This window comes from Brienomyrus brachyistius, chromosome 19 (genome assembly GCF_023856365.1).
Source record: "Brienomyrus brachyistius isolate T26 chromosome 19, BBRACH_0.4, whole genome shotgun sequence".
In the NCBI taxonomy this organism is placed as follows: domain Eukaryota; kingdom Metazoa; phylum Chordata; class Actinopteri; order Osteoglossiformes; family Mormyridae; genus Brienomyrus; species Brienomyrus brachyistius.
This window is the reverse complement of record NC_064551.1, coordinates 17,328,580-17,341,400: the sequence shown is the minus strand read 5'-3', so window position 1 is coordinate 17,341,400 and position 12,821 is coordinate 17,328,580. Positions and strand designations below refer to the sequence as shown.

General features: G+C 40.5%; 2 protein-coding genes and 1 non-coding gene across 4 annotated transcripts in view; 2 read left to right on the top strand and 1 right to left on the bottom strand.

Moving 5' to 3' along the window:
- The first annotated feature begins 5,819 nt into the window (after positions 1–5,819).
- On the top strand, positions 5,820–10,063 carry LOC125714910 (protein FAM177A1). Of its 2 annotated transcripts, none has more exons than XM_048985988.1 (5): positions 5,820–6,005; positions 6,247–6,390; positions 7,660–7,726; positions 7,833–7,930; positions 8,310–10,063. In XM_048985988.1, exons 1-5 carry the CDS (start codon positions 5,976–5,978, stop codon positions 8,502–8,504), a joined length of 534 nt encoding a protein of 177 aa, XP_048841945.1. In that variant the 5' UTR covers positions 5,820–5,975; the 3' UTR covers positions 8,505–10,063. The 2 variants fall into 2 exon arrangements, with proteins under 2 accessions (XP_048841945.1, XP_048841946.1); XM_048985989.1 differs by having other exon boundaries at positions 5,835–6,005; positions 6,203–6,390; positions 8,310–10,062.
- Positions 9,075–9,156, bottom strand: trnas-gcu (transfer RNA serine (anticodon GCU)). Its single transcript has one exon. It is a non-coding gene; the product is annotated as a tRNA-Ser (tRNA).
- A 359-nt stretch (positions 10,064–10,422) lies between the features above and the next one.
- disp1 (dispatched homolog 1 (Drosophila)) overlaps positions 10,423–12,821 on the top strand; it is a 43,653-nt gene continuing 41,254 nt past the window's right edge. The window contains exon 1 of the mRNA XM_048985976.1: positions 10,423–10,532. The gene's annotated coding sequence lies outside the window, so the exon portion shown is untranslated. The remainder of the gene's footprint in view (positions 10,533–12,821) is intronic.

Sequence of the window (12,821 nt, the reverse complement as noted above, 5' to 3'; positions counted from 1 at the left end):
GATACACAAGCACATATGTAGAAAACCGTCAGCTTGGAAGCCAAGGATGGACTTAACCTACTCCTTAGGGTTCAACTGGAAACTGCCCCATGGCCGAGCGGTCTCAACCCTCCTGCGCAGCGAAAATGGCTTTTCGAAGTAAGGGGTATTCTGTTCTCCCAAGTAAGGCGTGGGTTCGAATCCAACTTCCGACAAAAGTTCTTCAATCGCTACGGCAGAATTTGAGCAACTGCTTGGCTTTAATTGCTTTGTTTTATTTTTGCGTTTCAGGCAAAACTACATAACACTTAAAGACACTTCCGGCATGTAAATGGAGAACGAAATTATAGTTATACCGAATCTCCTACACACAATACCAAGGTTACCAACTTTGCTCAGCTGACCGGAGTGAGACGTTCAATTCCGGTAAGATTTCTTTGCGCCAGCCTGAGAGTCTGACAAACACGTCACACCAGATGCATGAGAGATGGAAACCTGGGATATTCAGTCGAATCAGATCAAATATGATGCTAAGTTAGTACTAAGTTAAAATATGTTCCGGACTTGTAACATGCACCCATGATTTGGAACAGTCGGCAGGCTGTCTCTGGCCACGCCCCCTACACTCGGTCCGGCCCCTGGCTTTTCCTGAATTCTGATTTCTTTAGATAAACATTGACTTCATTGATATTGTTCTTGATTTATCGACAGACCATCATACGTTTTAGACGTTATAATAACAACACTCTATTGATCCCCAAAGAGAGAAATTCTCTCCTTGCCTGCCCCCTCTTACTGTCCATGATACACAAGCACATATGTAGAAAAACGTCAGCTTGGAAGCCAAGGCTGGACTTAACCTACTCCTTAGGGTTCAACTGGAAACTGCCCCATGGCCGAGCGGTCTCAACCCTCCTGCGCAGCGAAAATGGCCTTTCGAAGTAAGGGGTATTCTGTTCTCCCAAGTAAGGCGTGGGTTCGAATCCAGCTTCCGACAAAAGTTCTTCAATCGCTACGGCAGAATTTGAGCCACTGATCGGCTTTAATTGCTTTGTTTTATTTTTGCGTTTCAGGCAAAACTACATAACACTTAAAGACACTACGGGCATGTAAATGGAGAACGAAATTATAGTTATACCGAATCTCCTACACACAATACCAAGGTTACCAACTTTGCTCAGCTGACCGGAGTGAGACGTTCAATTCCCGTAAGATTTCTTTGCGCCAGCCTGAGAGTCTGACAAACACGTCACACCAGATGCATGAGAGATGGAAACCTGGGATATTCAGTCGAATCAGATCAAATATGATGCTAAGTTAGTACTAAGTTAAAATATGTTCCGGACTTGTAACATGCACCCATGATTTGGAACAGTCGGCAGGCTGTCTCTGGCCACGCCCCCTACACTCGGTCCGGCCCCTGGCTTTTCCTGAATTCTGATTTCTTTAAACATTGACTTCATTGATATTGTTATTGATTTATCGACAGACCATCATACGTTTTAGACGTTATAATAACAACACTCTATTGATCCCCAAAGAGAGAAATTCTCTCCTTGCCTGCCCCCTCTTACTGTCCATGATACACAAGCACATATGTAGAAAAACGTCAGCTTGGAAGCCAAGGCTGGACTTAACCTACTCCTTAAGGTTCAACTGGAAACTGCCCCATGGCCGAGCGGTCTCAACCCTCCTGCGCAGCGAAAATGGCCTTTCGAAGTAAGGGGTATTCTGTTCTCCCAAGTAAGGCGTGTGTTCGAATCCAACTTCCGACAAAAGTTCTTCAATCGCTACGGCAGAATTTGAGCCACTGATCGGCTTTAATTGCTTTGTTTTATTTTTGCGTTTCAGGCAAAACTACATAACACTTAAAGACACTACGGGCATGTAAATGGAGAACGAAATTATAGTTATACCGAATCTCCTACACACAATACCAAGGTTACCAACTTTGCTCAGCTGACCGGAGTGAGACGTTCAATTCCCGTAAGATTTCTTTGCGCCAGCCTGAGAGTCTGACAAACACGTCACACCAGATGCATGAGAGATGGAAACCTGGGATATTCAGTCGAATCAGATCAAATATGATGCTAAGTTAGTACTAAGTTAAAATATGTTCCGGACTTGTAACATGCACCCATGATTTGGAACAGTCGGCAGGCTGTCTCTGGCCACGCCCCCTACACTCGGTCCGGCCCCTGGCTTTTCCTGAATTCTGATTTCTTTAAACATTGACTTCATTGATATTGTTATTGATTTATCGACAGACCATCATACGTTTTAGACGTTATAATAACAACACTCTATTGATCCCCAAAGAGAGAAATTCTCTCCTTGCCTGCCCCCTCTTACTGTCCATGATACACAAGCACATATGTAGAAAAACGTCAGCTTGGAAGCCAAGGATGGACTTAACCTACTCCTTAGGGTTCAACTGGAAACTGCCCCATGGCCGAGCGGTCTCAACCCTCCTGCGCAGCGAAAATGGCCTTTCGAAGTAAGGGGTATTCTGTTCTCCCAAGTAAGGCGTGGGTTCGAATCCAACTTCCGACAAAAGTTCTTCAATCGCTACAGCAGAATTTCAGCCACTGATCGGCTTTAATTGCTTTGTTTTATTTTTGCGTTTCAGGCAAAACTACATAACACTTAACACCCTCAGTCTCCACCCTATGAGCCCCTTGTTGGCGGCAGAATCAGGAAGATGTCGGAGAAAGCAGAGGTAAAGTGAATAGTTACCTCGACAATAATGTGGAAACCGCTTATGGTGATCATGCCTGTGTGGGTGAAATGGATCACTACAGTATAAGCGGATGATGATTATAGACGATTTTTCCCTTTTTCTTTATGTCTGGCAGTTTAGCATCTAATAGGCATTATTTTTCTTTTTATGCACTTTGAGATGCGTCTAGGTCAGATACGACCAAAATATTTTTCTTATTTCAGAAGTGAAAAAAAAATATTGCTGTCAGATTCTGTTCAGTTGTAGCTTTTTAAAATAATGTACCTTGATTTGTGTTTGTTTAAAATGCCATTACCTGCTGCTTACTGGGCCGCTGAATATGTCTGACCCAGCTAAATGTCTTGGTTTGAAAATCTGGCCCAACTACTTTCCAGACCTGGACTAGCCCTACTGAATCATACACTAATGTTATTCTGTTATGTGGGCTGTTGTGATAGGGAGATTTGCAGGATGCTGCACGACGGGTGGTGTCCCTGCTGCAGAATGCCGTCTGAACCAGCACCTAGAGACAGTGAGGGTTGTTGTTATCACCTTAATATTGTATATATTGTAATAGTGTATCTGTTATTTCTTAACTAATTTAATTGTAATGTATTCTTCTGATATGTTGTGCACAGCCAACAAAAAAGAGAAAACTGCAAAACCAAAGGAAGGCTTTCTTTTCTCTTAAAAGTCTTTTTTCTAAACCAACTGAAAGTCAGTTAGAGGGGTGTTCATTATCAGTATTGTTGCTGGCATTTCTGAAAATGTGCCAATTTTAGTCAAGTGGCTACTTTTCAAATGCAGTCCCTGGCCAAGATGAAGAAAGCCATTAAGTCGGGTTAAAACAAAGTTCATGAAGACTTCATGATAATATTAAGCACTGACATAACAAACAACATTTTTACATGCAAAATATACAAGAAATATACACTGCAAAAGGCTAGGATAGACAAATAACCAAATACACTAGCAAGCCTGACCACTTTAGACCCCAGATTAGAAAATTGGTGCATGAGCATATATATTTTTCCAAGTTTTGTTTACTTTGCTTTCAAGTTCTCACAAAAAAAAAAGATTTTCCCACTATAGCCAGATCCAGTTTCTGTGGGGGGGGGGTGACAATTTGTAGTAATAACTATTTCCTGCTGAAAAACACTGGTAAACTATCCACATGTCTCTGAATATCTGTGAGTCCCGAGACCTCCATGACAGATAGATATAAGTTGCTAGTGTTGATCGGCCGGAAATCTTCTCCAAAGCCCCACCACCAGCTGAAAGAGTATGAAAGAGCTCATACTCTTTCATTCTTCTTAAGATTGTTCTTCTTGAAACACCCATCAGTGTGGCTATGCAAGGCACAGGAAGTTGAGTATGGAGCATTTCTTTCAAACGTTGTTCTTCAATCAAAATCTTGGGTCGTCTATTGGTGGCAGTGACTTCCTGTGTGACACATGGGGCTGGACGTTCCAGATGTGCCCTCACAAGGTCAAAGAGCTCTTGCAAAGCCAGGGTGATAGCAGGAGGTACTTCAATGTGATTAGACAGGGCCTGCAGAAGATACAGCTCCTGATGACAAAGGAACTCCAGGTAATCCAAATTTAGTGGAGTCGCGCTGAATCCCATTTCTATTTTATGCAGATCACTTTCGAGAAGGTGGTATCTGAGCTGTTCACAGAACAAATTATAGTTAATGAGGTGTCAAGATCTTGTCTCTGATCCACACACTAGGCCTACCATTCAAAAGTTTTAATTATGAAAATGAAATGTTTTTGTTTTGTGAGGTGCTTGTTCATGTATGATGATGTAGTGGCTGCTCTGATCGTGGTAAACCTTTTCACAAACAATATAAGTGAAGAAGTATGACATTAGATCTAAGGACCAGAGTCAAATAAAGTTAAATAAAATCCATCAAAAAGACTTACTCAGTGGAGATTCCAATGTAGTAGGCAGACAACTTTATGGCTTTAATAATGAGTGTATTTAGCAGCTACAAGGACAAAAGATATTAAAAACCTCTCCATTCTAATGCTAATTTAATAAACATTAACAGATAGCATTTAAGGTGGTTTCGCCTATAGTCTGCTAATACTAACCCGAGAACTAATATCTGAGGAGCTCTCTTCCCAGGATTTGAATTTATTAAATTGGCTTTGTGATGTTGTATTAAGAAATGTTATTCACAATGCAATTTACCGTACATTGGCCCATTCTTTTATATACGGTAAGACGAAGCGGGAAATTCCCAAATTATGACAGCAGACCGTGTATATATAATATTGCACGAGATACCAGCTATACCGCATTGAATTTCAAGCTCTGCTTTAATTAAGACACACGTGATTCCAATCCTTAACGTGAATATGAAAACAGAATCTCTAAGAGATGTGAACTCAGTGTAAGACTTACTTGCTCCGACATCATGACAGTGTGAATCCCACATCCATTGGTCAATTATCTTCATCTTCTACCAAAGCAAATAGCCAATCGTAGTCAATATTAAAAAAAACAAAGAAGCGGAGCCATTAGCCACTGTTCCCGCCTCCAAAGTGTCAAAATTCTTCCTGTCGAGCGAGTGAGTGCTGTGCAGAGGCGAGTGCATAGATAGGGTCCAGCGAACGCGAGCGCTTAGAGGCAGGGACGGATTATGGGTTGTGTGGCCCCTGGGCAAAACGTTCGCGAGGGCCCCCCCCCCACCACCACCAGCACCACCACAATTCAAGGGCCCTTGGCAGCCAAACGCCCTCCCTATAGGGTCAGGGGCCCTTGTAGGCAGAGGATCAAAGAATGTAGGCCCTCTAAAATAGATAAATGAAAATACATAGTTGATAAGCATTGCAAATTGTTTTGGGCTAGGGGCCCCACGGGCCCCTTGCACCCCAAGGGCCCCTGGGCAGCGGCCCCGCTGGCCTGGTACGTAATCCGTCCCTGCTTAGAGGGGATGGGTTTTCAGCACTCGAGCGCACACACGCGCGTGGTTCAACTTTTGGCACTAATTTAACGCCGAGCGAGTGAGTGCTGTGCAATCGCGAGCGCGTAGAGAGCATGGATTTTCTGCTCGCGAGCGCATACACGCGCGTGGTGTTTATGCGCGCGACTTTTGGCACTAATTTAACGCCATACACACCAGTCTCCACCCTACATGAGTGTCAGGTTTCCAAGGGCGTGTCAAGGATCTAAGGATCCGGGTTAAGCATTAGTGTCACAGCTTTCGGTTCGGTTGTTTCAGGCAGAGGGAGCAGAAATATTCAGATATGGAAAAGTGAGGTACAGTTAAATGAGAAAGATGAATGAAGAACTTCAAAGTGTAAGTGCAGTTTGTGACTATAATTATAAAATAAAACATTTGAGCGTATTTGTACATTGATATCATGGAAGTATGTTTTAAGTACTTAAGGCCAGATTTTGAACTGAAGTTGAAGTAAATCTAACATTCAGTCTTATTAATGTGTAATATTTGCCACTGCACTACTGTGAGAGTTTGCATATAAGCGATTTGCATAGTGTTTTCTAGTATAGTCGTACAGGATTTAAACCCGCCCCCCCAGAGTGAGGGCTGTCTCACCAAAGGGATGACAGGTAGCATTCCGTCGTCACCCGGGCAGAAAAGGGTCATCCACTTTGTCAGTGGTGAGACCCTCGAGGAGGAGTCCAGTGATGAAGAGGAGCTCTTCGACGAGCCAGTCAACACGGTGAGCGAGTCTTGCAAGTGTTCAGCCCCTCCTTGTGTCCACAAGGTGTCCGGCTGGTCTTGGTGTAGTTTTATACCCTTATTGTTGTCATTTGGTCATTTGTCACCTTCCTGAAGCTGTTGAATGAAATGATATTAGCACAAGGCCATGTTCTTTTCATAAACATGCATAAGTACGCAGCATCACCAAGAGATCGTGAGTGAAGAACGGAACGATAAATGTAAACTACTCATACATAGTAACAATGCTGAATTTAAACTCCGTACAAAGTATAGAGTGTGTAAACTATGTAACAGCATAGTTTTACACCAACGTGAGAGTTATTTAAACATTTTTTTTGGCTGCCTAAGACTTTTGCACAGTACTGTAAAAAGTCTACACACCCCTGTTAACATACCAGGTTTTGTGATGTTAAAAAATGAGACCACAATAAAGGATTTCAAAACTTTTCCCACCTTTAATGTGACCAATAACCTGTACAGTTCAATTAAAAAACAAACAAATATGTTATGGGGGGAAAAATTAAAAATGTCCAATAAGCTGGTTACATAAGTGTGCACACCTTTGAAGTAATACTGTACTGCAGAAGCACCTTTTGATTTAATTACAGCGTTCAGGCTTCTTGTGTTATCATTTACAGCGATTCCGATTACTCCCAAATAAAGTTCAGCTGTCCTATTAGGACTTGAAGGGATCTCATTGTTGAAAGGAGAATGGCAGTCATGGGCCATGAAGCTTTCAGGCGTTTCCCCATAAAGTGCCGGAACGTGTTTGAGTCTTCAGATCCTTTGTTTAAACATTGGGAGATTCCAAATGGGTTTCAGCAACGCTGCGAACAATCTGAGAGTATGTCTGTATGTGTTTGCATCGAATGAATAATGTGGTTGGTATCACAGCATTGTCTGATTGCGTTATGTTAAATGTAATCTTTAAAAATTACTGTTTCCTTCGGTTTACTTATTTATTTTCAGTCATAAATTTACAATAAGATATTGTGATGGATCTGGGATGAACTAATTAATTGTTACTAAATTGTTGCTGATTAAGTGCTGCGATATGTGTGACCGGATTTTTGAAACTGGTGAAATAGGGGAAAGGAGGAGGTGTTGATGCCTTGGTGCAACTTGACAGTGTCACAGGGGCCAATGCAATAATGATGAATAATGCGAATATGATCATTTATTCATTTGGCAAATGCTTCTATCCAAAGTGATTTACAACCCTCCTTTGTCACATCTGTTCTGACATTACTGTGAATAATGTACTCAGGCTCAGCTGTCATGGAGGGCATATTCCCGCTTGCTTTGGAGACAGTTTCGTAGGAAATCCTTACGGAGTGAGTCCCGATTATCTACGGCGTACCTCACACTCCTCTCACTTTTGTCAGTTGCTCTTATTTTTGAAAAACATACCCGACTCTCATTTGCATCCTCTCTTGTCAGCCTGTGATTATGTGGGGGGGAAACTGGCCAGTCTGGCTGGACTTAATGAGGCCAAGTACCAGTATGCAGCTGATGAACATGAGCGATGGAAGGAAAAGGTGCGTGAAGATTGTGGGAAAATATCTGTGAAACTGTGAAATGTTATTGTGATGGGCAGAATCAGGGACTGGACCACCAGCAATTGTTCTAAGACTACACTGCAAGCATGGCTTCCCCCATGAAATTGCCCAAAGAATTTAGTCAGTGAAGTTGAGTTGTAGATGACATTGAGATGTCATCTACAGACTCGGCATAAGCAGAACACACTTGGCAGAAATCTGTGGGATACTCAAATGTGTAACCCCTGTAGACAATATTCAATATGCACTATATACATTATATATATTGTTATATAAATCTGTGATCCATGTTTGCATATAAACAATCCCTTAGTTCAGTGCTTCATTTTCGATTGAAGTCTGTGGGATTTATTTCCAGCTATCAAGACGTGAAAGTACTGCTGGAGGCTCATCCATCATGAATAAGGAGAAGACGCATTTTTCTTCCCAGACCACCGCTTGCTATGGGACAACAGGTTCTCCAGTTGAGCCCTGCCATCTACACTCCGTGGTCAATACAGATCACATTCTAGAAGGGTCTTGCAACAGAGGGTACCAGGAAGACAAACAGTAAACATTGTCTTTCAGAAGCTAACAACAAGAGAACCTATGGCCAAATGACTATGATTTCTCCTCAGTGTGACAGAGTGCTCCGATGGACTGGCATTGTATCCAGAAAAGTATTTTTAGAAGATGGATGAATGGATGGTGTGTGTCCCATACTTTGTATTTATATGTCGATGTAGAAATAATTTCCTCTTAAAATGGCATTACTTTGATGATAAACATCTTGTGCTCATTTAATAAATTAGCAGTCACTTGTATATAATTATGTTTTATGTTTTTAGATATACCAATGAGTTGTTACGCAGAAATTTCTCAAAAAGTTGACTTTTTTTCTAAATGCTGTTAATAAATATAGCAAAAGTGCCCCGCGTTTCTTGCAAATGTTAGTTTAACGATTTTTTTTTTTAATTTGTAGAAATGTAATTTCTGTGAACCCTTTATTTTTTTTACTTTTACGTTAATTCGGGTAAATGTGTGAGCTAGGTACCTAATTAATTGGTTATTTAAAGGCGTATTTTCTTAAGCAGAAAATAAAACAAAGCAATTTTCATACTAAATCAGAAAAGCTACAACCAACCGACGAGGATGGGATTCGAACCCACGCGTGCAGAGCACAATGGATTAGCAGTCCATCGCCTTAACCACTCGGCCACCTCGTCATCTGAGCCCTAGTGTTCTACTTAGTCATTATAAAGAGCATAGATTCATTTAATAACGCTAATAATATACATACGTATATTTTGAATTGAACTGCTTGTTACTGTTTTAAGTGAAGTTTAAAATTCAATACAAAAGGCTTTACGTTTGTGTGTAATTTATCTAATCGCGTATATAGGATGTTATATTTGTGGGCCACACCGTAACAGCATCGGGATTCACAGATATGATATCAGAGACGTGCTCTGCTAGTTAAAACAAAATTTCTACAAAATTAACCGATATTACCGACATGTGAGATTACATGTATTTGTATATAATATAGTTCAAATATGTAATCTTTGTTACGAAACGGATAGTACGGGGCGTTTGACACACAAATGTTCTCTCTGCGCGAATAAACGTGTAAATAAGGGATAGCTCTTCTAAATTACGTATAATAATAATATCAGTTTGATCGGAGTTCTAGACCCATTGGTGAGTTGATACGTACTGCGCAAGATTTCCCAGTTTATTCGAGTCCTTTCACCCATGTCGGTAGGTGGCAGTAAGGCGACGAAAGAAAAGTGCTTCCTGCATATATACGCCTCAATTGACATACCACAATCAAGAGAATCTTATGTAAGGCGAAACATAGTTCTTCTAAACTTTTTACTGAGCCATACTTTCACGTTTCATTTTATTCATTTTTTAATATCACTTTTAATTCAAGTTGTGCTTTAATATATGTTTTTTTTATGTACTTTCTTTTAATGTATGCTCTTTTGAACTATGTAAAACATGGAATGACCTTGTGTATGAAATTGTGTTATACAAATAAACTTGCCATTGTTACAGACGAGCATGATGAACAGATGACATTGTGGCTTAGAATAACTGAATGTTATTGAACTAAAAAACAAAAATACAACACAAGAAACAAAAGGACTGCAAGGGATTTTGATGAAATACGCAGTTATGGTTTTTTGCCTTTAGGCAGCGTAACTCTCGCACATATAGTGTGTGCATTTGTTATATAAATATTAATATAAGATGTATACATACGAATAAAAAACGTATTGGACCTGGCTTATGGATTTAACGAGTAATCAATTAAATGTTTTGCGATGTCAGTGAACAGTAATATGTGAGTCTAAAGAATCAGTCGATCGGAGAAAATCAAGCTTTGACAAATTGTGAAAATCATCTAGGTTCTACTTGCTCACGGTCACGCAAAGTATTCCTATATAGGACTACACAACCTAGAGTGCATTGCGTCTGCGACTGATGTCATCGGTATTCACTTCCTGTTTTCTGTGCGCATATGCAGACGTCGATGGGTCGCACTGAGCTGCTGTGATTCACGCAGGAACTCTTTTTAGAGTCGGGATGCATTAAAGTAAGGCATTCAAGGCAACGCTTTCATTATTTGTGTGTGCTCCACTGGTGTGCTTCGAGTATTGTTTTATGCACAGAATGCTGATTATAATGATCTGTAAACGGGAGTAATTCATATCGTCAAGTGTATCTTCTGTCTATTTTCTTTGAATAGAAAGAATCCGACTGTTGCGCATATCTGCGTAACTGCTGTTCAAGCAAAATTAACAGCAATATCAGGACAAACGTTTGCACTTTAAAAGGCACTTTTCAGTTAATCACTTGTACTAATCGGGTTAGCTGGTAGCTCGCTGGCTTCAGTAACGGTGTTATTTTATTTTCTGATCTGATTTAAATTAAAACCAGCTACCCCGCGTAATCGTGGATGTGAACATGCCCTTCGCCAACTACATGTTTTATTTGTCTAATCACTTAATATACACTAGTCAGTGTTTTGTTTCACGTATATGAACCTATAGGCATAGGCATGTGTGTGTTTAAATGTTGTTATAACCAGCTATGCATAATCAGGCTGAAGTATCCTTTAGGGCAGAATTGTGCGTTTTTTTAACCTGTTAAATGTATGTGTGAATTTAATTTTAATGATGAGTGTAAGGTCTTCAAACCATATACCCTGCAGCATGTTGCAGAATTCCGCTACTTAAGTCCTCAATGACAATTCACTTATTGCCAAAACTAAACCTCATTGTCATTGTTTTGGGCTTTGAACTATGCAGCGTTTCAGTTTGGAGTTTTGCTCTTTTGTCTTTCTGTTTATCTCTCACGTTTAATATTTCTTTAAAAAAAAACGACGACTTAATTATTTTTCAAGTATATTCTAAATCGCTTATTCAACATTTCGTCAATAGATGAAATTTCAGCGTCTTCCGGTGTTACTAATGGAAGTCAGTCCTACTTTAGTTTTTGCCCGTCTTTTTAATGATTCTGTGCCCTTCCAGGACTGAAAGTTATTTTTTTTCCACTGGCGCTCAGATCCCTGGCTGATCTCCAGGTGCGTCCGCTGCAGCAGCCCCTCTATTAGGAGGGATTGGTCCATTGTCTGGACCTGCTCTCTGTTTGGGTTTTTACCAGGGTGGAGGGGAAAGCTTGAAAGGACAACTTCTGTTTTGAAAGGAATTACTGCAGTGTTTAATTACAGATGGATGCTGCGACGGATGAAGGCAATTCTTTTTATAATGTATGACCTCATGTATTATTTTATGGACTTCAGCTGTAAGAGCAGGAGGGAGATGTAGGGTGTGTGTATGTATGTATATATAATATATATATACATACATACACACACCCAATATAAAGGGTGAGAAGCTCCTCATGTTGAGGTGTTTGTGATAATGCCAGGAGGCTTCAGAGGACAGCCTGTCATTGCGAAAGGAGAACATAGAGGCAGTTGTGCAGTTTGACCTTATTGCATGTCAAACACCACCAGCATCTTCTACACAGGATGACTGAATCTGAGGGCTTATGATAGTGGAAAAATAGATTGTGCTTTTATAAATTCCCTTCTGGCTGCTGTTCCTTTGTGAAACGTAGGTGGCTTATAGTTTAGGTATTGAATGTTCTGAATAATATATATTTTTGACATTTTAAGTGAAACAGTTACGTAAGAAATAATTACGTCAAATAGCAACAGTTGTAAAAACATTGGACTGGTTGTGAACGTCACCTCCAGCCCCAGAGTCCTGTGAGAGATTGATGGGCAGTGAGCAGCGTGAGGCCTGTGCTCATATTTTCATCCCTCATATATGGAGAAGTTCATGTAGGTTAATGGTGAAAAGAATTCCAGTCAGCTTATTTTGACATTGGTGACCATTTATCCAATGTTTAATATACAGCAAGATTAAGCTCGTTAATGTTTCTTGGTAATGAAAACAGATTAATGTTAAGTTCGATCTCAGCAGATGGCAACATAGAGAATGTTAATGGCCGGTCAGGTAACTGGAGGTTTCTATCGCTGGGGAAATGACCTGAAATTCACCTAAAATGACTCCACTGAAATATCCAGCTGTTTCCCCCCATAAAAATTGTAAGTTGATATGTACAGCTGTGTAGGTTGCTATCTGTGGAAATGATGAACTGTTTGAGATGTGCTCTCCAGCCTCCTGGCCATGGAAAGTGCTGGAATTTCACATTCCTTTGTTTCCGACCTCATCCCGTAGACACCCTTCTCCAATCGCTGGGACCTTCCTGTGATTAATTGCTCCCCTATGTATAGATTTGTTTTTCTTATCAGTTATTTAACTCGCAGGCAGAACGGAATTATCAATTTCTTGACAATTAGTTGACAAGATTT

Bases quoted from the DNA above. Each gene is read 5' to 3' on its own strand.
- LOC125714910 (XM_048985988.1), top strand. From the start codon at position 5,976: ATGAGAAAGATGAATGAAGAACTTCAAAGT. The intron at 6,391-7,659 runs GTGAGCGAGTCT...TAATGTACTCAG, and splicing joins TCGACGAGCCAGTCAACACG to GCTCAGCTGTCATGGAGGGC. The intron at 7,727-7,832 runs GTGAGTCCCGAT...CTCTCTTGTCAG, and splicing joins TCGTAGGAAATCCTTACGGA to CCTGTGATTATGTGGGGGGG.